At 38.3% G+C, this 16,759-nt stretch overlaps 1 protein-coding gene across 1 annotated transcript in view; it reads right to left on the reverse strand.

Annotated features, from left to right (window-relative positions):
- Positions 1–12,830: 12,830 nt before the first annotated feature.
- Positions 12,831–16,759, reverse strand: part of LOC126484996 (semaphorin-1A) — a 348,769-nt gene continuing 344,840 nt past the window's right edge. Inside the window, exon 18 of the mRNA XM_050108602.1 lies at positions 12,831–16,500. Within this exon, the coding sequence (XP_049964559.1) occupies positions 16,329–16,500 (172 nt within the window). The 3' untranslated portion in view covers positions 12,831–16,328. The remainder of the gene's footprint in view (positions 16,501–16,759) is intronic.

Consider the following 16,759-nt stretch of genomic DNA (forward strand, 5'->3'; position numbering starts at 1 on the left):
GATATACAAATTTACAATCAGGGTGTGTGGATAATCATGAGTGTGCTCCTGTTGTCATACAAAATTGCACCCTAGATCACAACTCTAGGTGTAGGTCCAGTGTGTGTAGCATGCTCCCTGCCGCCGTTGGATAAGCAGCTGCAGCAGCAAGTCGTATACTCTTAGCTCACTTATTTGTTACATAGTTTAATTCTTAATTTCTTTGCATGTTTTTGGTACTTGCATTGTTTAATTCATAAATTTTGGGCATATTATAGTATTTGAGAGTTGTAGCATTGTGTTTTAGTACCTGAATAGTGTAAAATCACGTAGTCTCCTTCCGCCGCCGAGCAGTGTGTCAGCAGTGCGCAAGTAGCAGCATTACTGCATTTACTAGGCAATCTTGTATTTTAATAACCGTTTAAATTTTGTGTCAAATTGTTTGTGCTCTCTGTAGATTAGTTCAGATGTTCTTTGCACAACCGTTTTTAGCATGGATAGGGACTGCAACTGCTGTGTTCAGATGCAGGCTGAGTTGGCATCCCTTCACTCCCAGCTTCAGGCAGTGTTGGCTTCGGTCACACAGCTTGAGGCTGTTGCCAATGGGCATCACTGTGGGAGTCCGGATGGGGGTTTGTCGAGGACGGCCAGCTTGTCCCACATGTCCCCCGATCGGACTACGACTATGGCTGCCCAGGATACTGCCCACATTGAGGCTGACCCCTCACCTGTGGTAGAATGGGAGGTCATCTCGAGGTGTGGCAGGGGGCGAAAGACATTCTGGAGGGCTGAACGGAAGGCCTCTCCAGTTTGTCTGACGAACCGGTTTCAGGCTCTGTCTCAGGCTGATACTGATCTTCGGCCTGACATGGCTGCTTGTCCTGTTCCAGAGGTTGCCCCTCAGTCTGCAAGATCCGGGCGGTCGCAGATGGTGGGCTTACTGGTAGTTGGGAGCTCCAACGTCAGGCGCGTAATGGGGCCCCTTAGGGATATGGCAGCAAGAGAGGGGAAGAAAACCAATGTGCACTCTGTGTGCATACCGGGGGGAGGCATTCCAGATGCGGACAGGGTCCTTCTGGATGCCATGAAGGGTACAGGGTGCACCCATCTGCAGGTGGTCGCTCATGTCGGCACCAATGATGTGTGTCGCTATGGATCAGAGGAAATCCTCTCTGGCTTCCGGTGGCCATCTGATTTGGTGAAGACTGCCAGTCTCGCTAGCGGGATGAAAGCAGAGCTCACCATCTACAGCATCATCGACAGGACTGACTGCAGACCTTTGGTACAGAGCCGAGTGGAGGGTCTGAATCAGAGGCTGAGACGGTTCTGCGACCGTGTGGGCTGCAGATTCCTCGACTTGCGCCATAGGGTGGTGGGGTTTCGGGTTCCGCTGGATAGGTCAGGAGTCCACTACACGCAGCAAGCGGCTACATGGGTAGCAGGGATTGTGTGGTGTGGACTGGGTGGTTTTTTAGGTTAGATGGCCTCGAGCAAGTACAGAAAGGGCAACAGCCTCAAAGGGTGCGGGGCAAAGTCAGGACAAGTGGTGATCAAGCTGCAATCGGTATTATGCTTGTAAGCTGTCGAAGCTGCATTGGTAAAGTATTGGAACTTCAAGTGCTGATACAAAGCACTGAAGCTGAAATCGTTATAGGTACAGAAAGCTGGCTGAAGCCAAAGATAAATTCTGCTGAAATTTTTACAAAGGCACAGACAGTGTTTAGAAAGGATAGATTGCATGCAACTGGTGGTGGTGTGTTTGTCGCTGTTAGTAGTAGTTTATCCTGTAGTGAAGTAGAAGTGGATAGTTCCTGCGAATTATTATGGGTGGAGGTTACACTCATCAACCAAGGTTGGTTAATAATTGGCTCCTTTTACCGACCTCCCGACTCAGCAGCATTAGCGGCAGAACAACTGAGAGAAAATTTGGAATACATTTCACATAAATTTTCTCAGCATGTTATAGTCTTAGGTGGAGATTTCAATTTACCAGATACAGACTGGGACACTCAGATGTTTAGGATGGATGGTAGGGACAGAGCATCGAGTGACATTATACTGAGTGCACTATCCAAAAATTACCTCGAGCAATTAAACAGAGAACCGACTCGTGGAGATAACATCTTGGACCTACTGATAACAAACAGACCCGAACTTTTTGACTCTGTAAGTGCAGAACAGGGAATCAGTGGTCATAAGGCCGTTGCAGCATCCCTGAATATGTAAGTAAATAGGAATATAAAAAAAGGGAGGAAGGTTTATCTGTTTAGCAAGAGTAATAGAAGGCAGATTTCAGACTACCTAACAGATCAAAACGAAAATTTCTGTTCCGACACTGACAATGTCGAGTGTTTATGGAAAAAGTTCAAGGCAATCGTAAAATGCGTTTTAGACATGTACGTGCTGAGTGAAACTGTGAGGGATGGGAAAATCCCACCGTGGTTCGACAACAAAGTTAGGAAACTACTGCGAAAGCAAAGTGAGCTTCACTCCAAGTTTAAATGCAGCCAAAACCTCTCAGACAAACAGAAGCTAAACGATGTCAAAGTTAGCGTAAGGAGGGCTATGCGTGAAGCATTCAGTGAATTTGAAAGTAAAATTCTATGTACTGACTTGACAGAAAATCCTAGGAAGTTCTGGTCTTACATTAAATCAGTAAGTGGCTCGAAACAGCATATCCAGACACTCCGGGATGATGATGGCATTGAAACAGAGGGTGACAGCATAAAGCTGAAATACTAAACACCTTTTTCCAAAGCTATTTCACAGAGGAAGACCGCATTGCAGTTCCTTCTCTAAATCCTCGCACAAACGAAAAAATGGCTGACATCGAAATAAGTGTCCAAGGAATAGAAAAGCAAGTGGAATCACTCAACAGAGGAAAGTCCACTGGACCTGATGGGATACCAATTCAATTCTACACAGAGTATGCGAAAAAACTTGCCCCCCTTCTAACAGCCGTTTACCGCAAGTCTCTAGAGGAACGGAAGGTTCCAAATGATTGGAAAAGAGCACAGGAAGTCCCAGTCTTCAAGAAGGGTCGTCGAGCAGATGTGCAAAACTATAGGCCTATATCTCTGACATCGATCTGTTGTAGAATTTTAGAACATGTTTTTTGCTCATGTATCATGTCGTTTTTGGAAACCCAAAATCTACTCTGTAGGAGTCAACATGAATCGTGTGAGATCCAACTCGATTTATTTGTTCATGAGACCCAGAAAATATTAGATACAGGCTCCCAGGTAGATGCTATTTTCCTTGACTTCCGGAAGGCGTTAGATACAGTTCCGCACTGTTGCCTGATAAACAAAGTAAGAGCTTACAGAATATCAGACCAGCTGTGTGGCTGGATTAAAGAGTTTTCAGCAAACAGAACACAGCATGTTGTTATCAATGGAGAGATGTCTACAGACATTAAAGTAACCTCTGGCGTGCCACAGGGGAGTGTTATGGGACCATTGCTTTTCACAATATATATAAATGACCTAGTAGATAGTGTCGGAAGTTCCACGCAGCTTTCCGCAGATGATGCTGTAGTACACAGAGAAGTTGCAGCATTAGAAAACTGTAGCGAAATGCAGGAAGATCTGCAGCAGATAGGCACTTGGTGCATGGAGTGGCAACTGACCCTTAACATAGACAAATGTAATGCCCAAATACATAGAAAGAAGGATCCTTTATTGTATGATTATATGATAGCGGAACAAACACTGGTAGCAGTTACTTCTGTAAAATATCTGGGAGTATGCGTATGGAACGGTTTGAAGTGGAATGATCATATAAAATTAATTGTTGGTAAGGCGGGTACCAGATTGAGATTCATTGGGAGAGTCCTTAGAAAATGTAGTCCATCAAGAAAGGTGGCGGCTTACAAAACACTCGTTCGACCTATACTTGAGTATTGCTCATCAGTGTGGGATCCGTACCAGATCGGGTTGACGGAGGAGATACAGAAGATCCAAAGAAGAGTGGCATGCTTCGTCACAGGGTTATTTGGTAACCGTGATAGCGTTACGAAGATGTTTAGCAAACTCAAGTGGCAGACTCTGCAAGAGAGGCACTCTGCATCACGGTGTAGCTTGCTCGCCAGGTTTCGAGAGGGTGCGTTTCTGGATGAGGTATCGAATATATTGCTTCCCCCTACTTATATCTCCCAAGGAGATCACAAATGTAAAATTAGAGAGATTCAAGTGCGCACGGAGACTTTTCGACAGTCGTTCTTCCCGCGAACCATACGCGACTGGAACAGAAAAGGGAGGTAATGACAGTGGTACATAAAGTGCCCTCCGCCACACACCGTTGGGTGGCTTGCGGAGTATAAATGTAGATGTAGATGTAGATGCAGACAGGTTGGTAGCACACCTCCAACTGGCCCCCTTCTTACCAACACACGATTATTACTGGCACCTAGACTGAACCAGCTTTCATCAGAAAACACTTACCTCTCAGTAGTACCAAGTGACTGTCCAGAGCCCGGTCTTCTTGCAACCATACATTCCTGTGACTACCACTGCCAGCAATCATGTACATGGCTACATTCCTGCCAAGTCTTAATGCAGAAGCACAGAAGAAACATCCAGCTTCTCATAGGCTGCACACACTTGTTCCAAATCAGTGAGGGGGTGGATAATGGCATCATTGTTGCTTTAAAGACATTCTTAACTAACGTGAACTCACCATGTCCAATCTCAGAGGTAATTAACACTCTTGACCATTACAGTGATTATTTAAAGCAAACCTGATTTGCATCCTCATAGTGGTGCTACTAGTGCCACTCTTCTGCAGCCATCAACTTTTGTTTATGTTGCTCCTTCATGTGATTTTTTCCCCTCACTCTCTTTTCCTTCTTTGTTCATGCAATATGTTATGGTATTTTACTTTGACCTGTCCAGCAGCACTTGTACACCCTGCACTAAATGCTTACACTGGACTGATAAAAATACAGTACACTACAACTACATAGAAAATTAAAAACATAGCTCATGGCCACCATTTGAACACATTATCCAAGTATCCAGATTCAAAAAGACTGAAAAATCCTTGTTCGTACAAGTCAGATGGCAGTGTTCTCTGTACGAAAATTGGTAGTGTGTTGTAAGCAGGCTCTGTGTAGGTAACCATTTACCATGAAAAATACCAACATAATGCAGTAAACATCAAGTTTAGCAGCTTTTCTTCAAAATAGCTAAATTCTTTCCAATTTACTTCATCAGATTTAGCTTTCTTAAGTACAAATTGCATCGTGTAGTATAGTGACAGTTTATTGTTAGTACAGTGCAGCCTACAGATGGAGTTTCTGTTATTTCTTCATCTGGTCTTTTGTTAATGCTTACCTTTACATGTTCCAGCCCCCAAATATTTTCCTTCTTGATCTGATCTACAGAACACAATTAATGAATGAAATAAATCTAAAAATGTCCAACATTTGTCATTTGTCTATGTTAGCAAACAATTATATTATCCACTGTCGAGCTTCAAAGTCAAAAGACTATGGAGATATGCATGTACATTTAGAATGCATAAGCTGAATAAACTGCTCCTAGCTGACCTTCACAGCCAAAAATATCAAGGTGTCATGTAGTTTGTGGAAAATTGATACAATATGGGTAGCATTTATAACTTTTTTTCCACCACACATATAAAAAGAGGTAATACAATTCTTAAACACTATGAATGTCAATGCAGTAATTTATGTGGACAGAAACTTGAAAGTCAGATATCTTATTATCTTTTTAGTTTCATTTTTCTAGAACAGTTTGCAACGGTCAGCAATTCTTCTCTGCATTGCAAGTCTCTAAATAAAGTTGAAATATGCAATTTTGTGTTGTTTATTTTGTTTTTGTATATTTTTTGTTGTGAAAGAACACGAGAACCTTTCCTCGATTGGCCACTACGGTGGTACTAGGAAAAAAGTCTCCCAACAAATTGTTGTTGTTGTGGTCTTCAGTCCTGAGACTGGTTTGATGCAGCTCTCCATGCTACCCTACCCTGTGCAAGCTTCTTCATCTCCCAGTACATACTGCAGCCTACATCCTTCTGAATTGTTTAGTGTTTTCATCTCTTGGTCTCCCTCTACGATTTTTACCCTCCATGCTGCCCTCCAATACAAATTATAGAGCACATTTGTCAACAGTACATCTTTCTGTCCTAGCTGTTCTCTCTTCTTTTGGATCAGTTTTTATTATTTGTCTTACCAGAGTCAAAAGATGCTCTGCTAGTGGCATGTTTTACTGTGTTACTGGTGAGACAACAGCACAAAAATTTAAAATTACCTTGCCAGAACATGAAACACAAAATATATGTACCATATTGTTGTTGCAAGTAGAAATGAAGCCAAACTTTCGTTGCATGTCAGAATTGTAATTTGCAACTCAAGGTGTGTGTGTGTGTGTGTGTTGTGGGCTTTTCAGATTTTTGTGTCATTAACTGAATGAAGGAAACCATAGCTAATAAAAATATGGCTGGTGTAATGCAACAGACTGAGGCTCGTGTACTGAAAATATGTTACATGCAACTAACACAAATCGACACCTTTGTACAGCCTACTTCATTATTTGCAGTTAATCTTTCATTTCTTGTATTATTTCACACTATTATATTATTGTTACCCAGTTATGCACATTTTTCCATAAATTTTCTTCTATTTACATTCATTATTCTGTAAATGAAATGACTGACCTTATCAAACACCAACGGGGTTGCACAGAACATTGTATTGCTAATATCTCACGAATTATGTGATTTTCTGATAAAGATTTATTATCTTGAAAAGTTTTGTTTACTGAAAAGAATAACAGGCTATTAATTAATATTCTAATTCTTGTGGGTGACTGTTAAGGCCCAAAATACATAAGAGAAGTATTAACAAGTTAAAAGTGAAAAGTTTGAGAATTTCATCAAAAAAGGGATAAAAGTCATCATTGCAATTGTTGTCAGCCTAAATTCTAAGCAAACTTTAATGTGTATTTTGTAAGGAAATCATTTGCATTATAAAACTGTGAGTTTACCACACATATTAACAAAGAAGTAAACACTACTCTGAATTTTAGATTATGGAAGCGACTATGGCTAAACCATGTGGTTCAGTGTGCTTAGCACTTTTGGCACAATTCTTGCTCACTCTGACACAGATATGTCTTTATTTTGGTGCAACTTTTGGTAAGTCTGACTGTTAGTGAATAGTTTTGTAACTAAGATGTGAGAAGGGAAGAAACTACAAATAAACCATGAATGTTCAACATTTTGGTGATTAGAACGTTATTTCTAATGATGTACAAATTCCAATAGAATCACAACAACACATTTTGCATTGAAGAAAAATGATGTGGTAATTTGCTCAACAAGCATCAACACCTATTTATTATTCATCCAGGTAAGTATTTTGAATATTACTGAATTGTCTCCTGCTCCGAAACTTACATCTTTTGTAGCTGTCTCTGAAAATTAATGAGAAGACAGCAGTTTATGAATTTAACATTTACAAGCAGATTATGTCTTAGATGTGAACAGGAACATATCTGTGGGCAGTTGAGGATTTAAATCTGCAGTTTTTGAGTGGGGCTACAGTTCCTTAATTATTGTGAGATGTGCCATCTCACCTGGTTTCACGGCAAGCATTACACCAGTCAACAAATTTAATTTCTCTGTGTACCAGCATGTGTGCATTGTTGTTGATTGGATGAGAAGCCAGGGAAAGAAGCTGTTGCTTGACAACCAGTTTACCCCGAAACCCTCGGACCCAATTTAATGTTTTTTCACTTGTACAAGTACCTTAGTCTGACAATCAATATATTTTTATTTTGAACCTATACTGTTTTTATAGAATAAATTTATTAAAAGGTAACCACTGTTTCAACAGCAGTAAGCATTGGTCAGTTTAGAGCTTTTGGTATAGATGAAATGCATTATGAAACCCGTCCCCTTCAGCCTTTATTAACAATACTTGAAAGTTTGAATAAACTGTCGCCTCTGGTACTTGTGGAGTTGTCACTGGAGTTAAGCTTTCTCAAAATGGACATAAAATGACATCAAGATCTAATTTTTGTGAAAACTGAATCTTCAACAAAAGTATCTGAATAGACACTCAACAGTTTTCAGTTTTTCACACAACCTATGACAAGAGAGCTTGTTTTTTTTTCTCTCTCTCTCTCTTTTTTTTCTACACATTTCATAAGGTTTTCTGCCAGAAATGTGGAATATTACAGGATGCCTCAAACTTTCCTGTTGAACATTTGTGTTCTAAAGCTAAATCATCAAACGGCAATATGGAAAGGATAGGTGGCTACTCACCACATAGAGGAGGTATTGAGTTGCAGATAGGCACAATGAAAAAGACTGCTAAAATATTAAGCTTACAAACAAAGTCCTTCTTCTGAAATATAAAACACAAAAACACCCACACAAGCACATCTCACATCTTACATCTTACACAGACCCCTGTTTCTCGGTGCTAGAAAAATTGGCCACATTTTTTTGTGACTTGTGCTCATGTGAATATATATGTTTTCTCGTACAGAAGAAGGACTTTGTCTGAAAGCTTAATATTTTTGCAGTCTTTTTCACTGTGGCTGTATGCGACTCAATTCCTTCTCTAAGTGGTGAGTAGCAATCTATCCTTTCCATATTGTAGTTATTCTATCCTTGACTTTCCATTGTTTAAGCAATCAAAAACCTGTTTACACAGAGAGAATTTTTTTTTTTTTTTTTTTTTTTTTGGCAAAAAAAAAATACTTTTTCTTCTTTCACAAGAGTTTCACCGCCATTTCTTTTTTTAGATTCTGCAACACTCTAGACTATACCTCTCGCAAAAGCAAAACGTGTTTAATATGCACTGATGTAAATGGCAAAGGCTTGTTATTTTGAGCAAGTGATACCTCCAGGATTTTCTCCTTTGTACAACACTGAAATTTCTTTTATCTATAGACATTTTCTTCACTTACTTAGAAGAGAAAAGCAATCAGAATAATACTCTGAGAGCAGTTCTAAACAACAATTATATGGAAATTGAAGCTGAAAACAATAAGTATACACAAATACTTCAAGAAGTGCAAGTTTAGAATAGGTGCTAGGGGATTCAGACATAACTGCAGCTATCCACTTTAACAAATTTACACTACATGGGTACCTTAGAGTCAGAACAGCTAAAGCTGCCTACTAAACTAAGAGGTAGAGAAGGGGTGTATAACCACATTAACAGCATTCGAGCATAGATAACAGTAATCATATAACCTGGGTAAGAGTTCAGTGTCGAAGGGCTAACAACATTTGAGACAGATTCTGAAATATGTTCATCAGCTGCTTGAACAGAAGCAGGCCACTAAAAGATACAATTAGGTTTCTAGATTTTTCCCATTTTTTAAGAATATTTAATCTGGAGAAAATAAATACAACCTCTGACAACAAAGTTCGGTGAATTAAGCCAGAACTGTCAAACCGGCGACTCACAATGCTGCACCTGCATAGCAGCTAGTGTGACAACCTGCCCCCACTGTAGTTCAGTTGAGCATCATGTTTGTTCCATGTTAGACCTGTTGGATGAAGTGATTGTTTAGTGCATTGGTTCTGAGCTGAGAACAGGACATTAAATGAGCCCAAGGAGCAATTTAAAGTTTTGTTTTAAGTTTGACAAGACACCAAAAGAGACCCATTTTAGATTCCGATGCTTCACTTCAGGTTTACTGTATCCCTTGGACCTTCTTATTGACGATGAAACACAGAGATTGCATCGGAATTAAATACAAAAGGCACAATGCCGACTTAACTACAAGAAGACTGACTCTTCATACTGTCTATGTTTTGAACCTTTCCTATGAGACCAGTTTTAGAATCCGATGCTTCACTTCAGGTTTACTGTAGCCCTTGGACCTTCTTATTGACGATGAAACACAGAAATTGCATCGGAATTAAATACAAAAGGCACAATGCAGACTTAAGTACAAGAGGACTGACTCTTCTTACTGTCTATGTTTTGAACCTTCCCTGTGAGACGTGTTTTAGATTCCGATGCTTCACTTCAGGTTTACTGTATCCCTTGGACCTTCTTATTGACGATGAAACACAGAAATTGCATCGGAATTAAATACAAAAGGCACATGCCGACTTACGTACAAGAAGACTGACTCTTCTTACTGTCTATGTTTTGAACCTTTTATGTGAGACCAGTATTAGGTTCCGATGCATCACTTCAGGTTTCCCTTGGACCTTCTTATTGGCGATGAAACACAGAAAATGCATCGGAATTAAACACAAGAGGCACAATGCCGACTTAAGTACTAGAAGACTGACTCTTCTTACTGTCTATGTTTTGAACCTTTCCTGTGAGACCAGTTTTAGATTCCGATGCTTCACTTCAGGTTTACTCTATCAATTGGACCTTCTTATTGACGATGAAACACAGAAATTGCATCGGAATTAAATACGAAAGGCACAATCCCGATTGAGTGCAAGAGGACTGACTATTATTACTGTCTATGTTTTGAGCCTTTCCTGTGAGACCAGTTTTAGATTCCGATGCTTCACTTCAGGTTTACTGTATCCCTTGGACCTTCTTATTGACGATGAAACACAGAAGTGTTTATGGGAATCAAACAATGTCCATGAAGTGTGTACACGAGTGGTTCACCCATTTTCAAGGAGGCCGGGAAATTGTTTCTGACAAGCCCCATAGTGGGCGATCAGCGATGTTGAGAAAATGAGGACATTAATCATGAATGGCCATCATTTAACTGTTCACATGATAGTGGATGAACTGCAGATGAACTGTGAATCCATGCAACAAATCCTTACCCAGGAGTTAGGAAAGAGAAAATGTGTTATCTTGTGTCACATCACTTGACTGAGAATCAGAAGCAAGCACGTTTAGAGGCTTTACAGGATTTTGTTGAAACAGTGGATGTGACACCCAGTTTCTTGAACCATATTGTCATTGAGGAAGACACCTGGTGTCTCTGGTATGACCCTGAAACAAAATGGCAAAATGCGGAATGGCATTTTCAGACATCACCTCGCCAGAAAAAGGTCAGAGCCACAAAATCATGCATCAAAACGAAACTCACCACCTTTTTCAATAGTCAAGGCATTGTTGTTGTTGTGGTCTTGTCCTGAGACTGGTTTGATGCAGCTCTCCATGCTACTCTATCCTGTGCAAGCTTCTTCATTTCCCAGTACCTACTGCAACCTACATCCTTCTGAATCTGCTTAGTGTATTCATCCCTTGGTCTCCCTCTACGATTTTTAACCTCCACGCTGCCCTCAAATACTAAACTGGTGATCCCTTGATGCCTCAGAACATGTCCTACCAACCAATCCCTTCTTCTAGTCAAGTTGTGCCACAAACTTCTCTTCTCCCCAATCCTATTCAATACTTCCTCATTAGTTTTGTGATCTACCCATCTAATCTTCAGCATTCTTCTGTAGCACCACGTGTCAAAAGCTTCTATTCTTTTCTTGCCCAAACTATTTATCGTCCATGTTTCACTTCCATACATGGTGACACTCCATACAAATACTTTCAGAAACGACTTCCTGATACTTAAATCTATACTCGATGTTAACAAATTTCTCTTCTTCAGAAAAGCTTTCCTTGGCATTGCCAGTCTACGTTTTATATCCTCTGTACTTCGACCATCATCAGTTATTTTGCTCCCCAAATAGCAGAACTCCTTTACTACTTTAAGTGTCTCATTTCCTAATCTAATTCTCTCAGCATCACCCGAATTAATTCGACTACATTCCATTATCCTTGTTTTGTTTTTGTTGATGTTCATCTTATATCCTCCTTTCAAGACACTATCCATTCCGTTCAACTGCTCTTCCAAGTCCTTTGCTGTCTCTGACAGAATTACAATGTCATCAGCAAACCTCAAAGTTTTTATTTCTTCTCCATGGATTTTAATACCTACTCCGAATTTTTCTTTTGTTTCCTTTACTGCTTGCTCAGTATACAGATTGAACAACATCGAGGAGAGGCTACAACCCTGTCTCACTCCCTTCCCAACCACTGCTTCCCTAGCAAATTCCTACCTGAGGGATGGATGTTAAACACTGCACGGTACGTTGAAATTTTGACTCGTTTCATGCAACGTCTACACAGGGTATGACCTCAGTGTACACAACAAGGTTCCTGGTTTTTTGCTCATGACAATGCTCACCCAATATTGTCAAACAGTTCCTGGCAAGAAAAAGTGTGCAACTTGAACATACACCATACTCGCTGGGTCTCAATCCTCCAGAGTTCTTCCTATTCCCTCGACTCAAATTCGTTTTGAAAGGAAAGAGATTTGATGATATTCCTGACATCTAACAAAACATGACGCAGCTTTTGAACACCATCCCAAAGGAAGATTTCATGCAAGGTTTCCAGGACATGTATTGCAGAACTCAGTGGTGCATAGTTGTGGGAGGTGACTATTTCAAAGTACAGTAAGGTAACTATAGTTCATAGTTCATCTACATTAATGTTGCAGGACTGTTCACTTAACTTGATTGTCAGAGGTTGTATTGGAAGTTAGAACAATTCAATATTTTTAACTTGCCCTCTGTACACTTTGAACCATTTGCTCAGTGTCTAGGAAGTAAATGTACCTGTTCAGTCTCAAGTACTATCAGCTTCAGTATAAACTCTACAAATATAGAAGATGCTCATGCATTTGCACTGGATAAATATCTGTAAACAGTGTAATATTTCTCTTTGTTGTTCTGCAAGGTTGACACTTTTGTATATATGTAATAAACCTAATTTTGACACTCACCTTTTTATGAAGACATGTATGTAATGATAAAGGCTCCTAATTCTTCACAGGAAGATGTGATTGGTTTGGTACTTCTTTTTCAGCACACTGAACACTGATCAGTCAAAGATAGTTTGTTTTATTCATTTTCATTCTCCTTCATATAAATTTAATAAATTGCAATATTGTTATAACATTCATATACAAAACCTCAAATTAATACAGTTTTGCTACACATCTGACCAATCATCATTTTGTTTTAATTTAATGTAAGTATTAAGCATAGGAAAATAGAAATAGTATTGAATATCTGTGCCAGGAAAGTTCTAAATATAAGCAAGTTTTATTTAAATCTTAGTCTGAAATTTGTCACCGAGACATTTCAAAGAGATGGGCATTTTATACACTGCTCAAAGGAAAGTATTTCTCAGTGAATTCCAGGTAAAAATTAGAGGAATTATTTAGAATGTTTACATCATAATCTGTTAATTATACTCTGCAAATCACTTCATTGTCTTGCACATTAAAAAAACTCAGCAATGAAATCTCCACTGGATCTTAATCAGCCACAAACCACTGTTTTTGTAATTTATATTTTAATATCAAAAACAAGACTTTTTACAGTTATAAGATACATGAGTTGTATTTTTTTAGAATATATACTGTTTCAGCATCTTAACTACTGATATAATGTAAACAAACTTCTCATTCTGCATATTTTATTTCTTACTGTGCACATTTTCTGTAATCCTGATCTGTCTTCAAACCAAGAAATACATATTTCATGTCTGTGCGATTTGACTGTACCACAGTCACAAGATCTGCTATTTAATGACAGAATTATGACTTATTCTTATAATTTAGTTCTATGTTTACTGCAGATTAAGTTATTTAAAATAAATTTTTGTATAAACAAATATCTGCATTGAATCAAAACATAATAGTATGACTAATGAAAATAGAAATACCAGCTGTGATATAACAAGTATGTGGCATAAAGCTTGTGTTGTAATATCACTTAATACTACGTGAAGATAACCTGCTTCCAGAATGTTTATGAAGTGAAACATATCATATTAACTAGTCATCCATTTTCCAAATATCGAACAATAAATGATTTAAATACATCTTATGTCATAATGTAAATGATGTGAGCTAAACACTTATTTCAGTAAGTTATACTCTCAAGATTTCAAATTTGTGGCTAGACATATTCAATATCTCACTCACTAAGGTTCATATTGAATTATTATGTAACAATGTCAGCTATCACTTATGCAAGTTTCTTGTGATCACATTAACACAGGTTATCAAACAGGGCTCACATTTTTTAAAAGTCACTTTATGAAGTTTACAAGCAGGAAATGAAGCTCACCAACCCAGTCAAAAATATGAATAAAATCAAAATTCAAAACTTCAGTAAAACAGTTCTGGAGTAGGTTATCTTATTCCCTTCTACAGTCACAATAGCCATAATAATAAAGCACAGAAAGCATTACAGTGTTAGTTGAAGTGTTTACTGAGGTCTCAGAAGTATGTGTGACAAGTTATGGTAGAGTCTCATTTGACAATAATCGAATTACAAAACAATTATACCTGTATCATACCTTAACTGAAATTTAATATTCTACGAGTTTAACTGCTGCAGTTGTGTTCGTCTCTCTTACCCACTTACGAGCTTAAGAGTTTTCATCATTTAAAAATAAAGAACGGTTAACCACTAAGAAACCATACACCCATAAAAAGATTTCTGACACTATATTATATGACATTTACTGGCATTTAAAAAGCCATCACGGAATAGGCACAAAAACATAAGCACTAATTTATTGCTGTCAGCAATGGTTCCTGACTCTTAATGAAACTTAACACTGCTGATGGCAATGAGGTTCTCAGTACATTAACAAAGTTGTATTTCATATACATCATTCCACACAGGAATTGCTTACATGATTTCAGTGAGATTATTGCAAAATCCAAAACTTGAGAAAAGTATATCTACTTATTAACTACCCTCTGACATGTAAAATAAAACTTACAAACAAGTGTAGAAAAATTGCAACAGACGTGTCAAATGCAATATGAGGGAAAGATTTTCTGCCATATTTGAACAATATAAACTGATAGTAAAAGAAACTATTACTATCCAAAACTGAGCTGATTTTTCTTCCACTTGCCACAATGATAATTCTATGCACAATGAAGCAAATTTAAAGTGTTCTATATGAATCAAAATATTGACAATATGGTCTCATATTATTATTTTCTTCAACTTAACAATCATAATAACATACAGTTATATAAAAATATCCACACAATTGCGCCAAAACATTGCATATCATTAACTTCATATTGTCAGGTTGTTTACAAATATACTGCAATGAGTTAAGGATATCTGACCAAAAATCTCTCATGCATGCATGAAATCATCATTTCTGGCATGCACAATCCTTGAAAAGACTCTTTTTGATGTCTTTTCTAAGTTCTGATGGCAAAGACATTGCCTCAAAGTGCTGACACAAAAGCCTCAAAACACACACTGATGGTTTCTCACAGAATCAGTGCCACTGGATTCTTATTAATGTAATATTAACAATGTGTCACTTAAATATGTACATTCAATTATATACAAATAATATTTTCCAGCTCTCAGTCTTTTCACATTTATAATGTAGCACATGTAGCATGGAGATTGAACTAATACATGAAACAGAGATTCTTAGCACTAATTTGTACAGGCCGGATTAAACTATATGCACATTAAACAATACTGGAAGTTTTGGGTGGGTTGACATTTGTTTAACGTGATGCAGTCAGGAGAATAAAATGTCCCATTTTCAAGTCTAACAGAGTATTCACTGCACTGAAATATACATAATTCTGAGCTTTTCTTATCTAAATTCTATTGGGTAGTGCTTCACAAAAATTATAGTTTGTGGCAGGTTTCTGAAACTCTGCATTTTATACACCTGACTCCATGTCTTAAGATTTTCTCTTGGTTATCAATGTGCCTATTTTAGAAAGCACAAAGTTTTTATCTGCTGACTATTCAGCACCGACGTTTAAGCACTCCTATTAGAGTCACTTAGATGCAACATATGAAAGTTTCATAATTTACCATACCACATACATGTAAGGCAATCTTTGCTACAAAAGCTCTGTGATTCTGAGTGGAATGTATTAAACTTCCATCTGACATTAGAGTAGCTAATTTAGAACAATGTAGGTAAATCATGAACTTGCTTTTATAACCTCCTACAAATAGCTGCCTTTGTTAAGTTTCTTGCAATTCATCTCTAGGATAATAGTGCCACTGATCAATTCTAAAAACTAGTCTTCATTTCCTGCTTTGTCAAGTTCATCTTTAAAAAAATCGCACATCTGTTCCCACAACCACAATCACCACTAGCAGAAACTGATCACAGATCACTATACACTTTTTTGTGTAACAAAGACTTCTTCTGTAGTATTTATTTCATATTGTTCTGTATTACTATGGAAAGTGGTGCTCTCGATTACAGAAGTCTACATCTTTTTAACTTTCTTGAGGACATTTCTCAATAGAGTCTTGGTTACTCTAGTGGCATGGGTCTGCACCAAAACAGATACCAAAGATTTCTGCTAAATGTATGTCTTTTTTACTTTCTGTATTGGTTTGTTTTCAGCTGAAGAGTTGGCATTTTTTCCATTTGCATTCTTTGGTGGGACATTGAGCACAAGATTTATGGCTGCCTTGTTATTGGCACAGGGTGGAAGATAGGGTGAGTCTGCATTCAGACCAGCCTCAGTGAGCCTGAAAATAATACATCTGATTAGTTTACTAGCAAGATAATTACAAATGTTCAAGCATGCTTCCTCAACATGCAGATGTTGTAGGGGCTACATAGAATGAGATATCTCCTTTACATCTTTAGCAAATGGTGATTTTACTGCTTCTAAATTTTAATCCACAGTTCCTATAACATGAAGAACACTGCAGGCTACTGAAGAAAGTAAAGCCAAGCATTTATGGAGAGAGAGAGAGAGAGAGAGAGAGAGAGAGAGAGAGAGAG

This window comes from Schistocerca serialis, chromosome 6, assembly GCF_023864345.2.
Source record: "Schistocerca serialis cubense isolate TAMUIC-IGC-003099 chromosome 6, iqSchSeri2.2, whole genome shotgun sequence".
NCBI lineage: Eukaryota > Metazoa > Arthropoda > Insecta > Orthoptera > Acrididae > Schistocerca > Schistocerca serialis.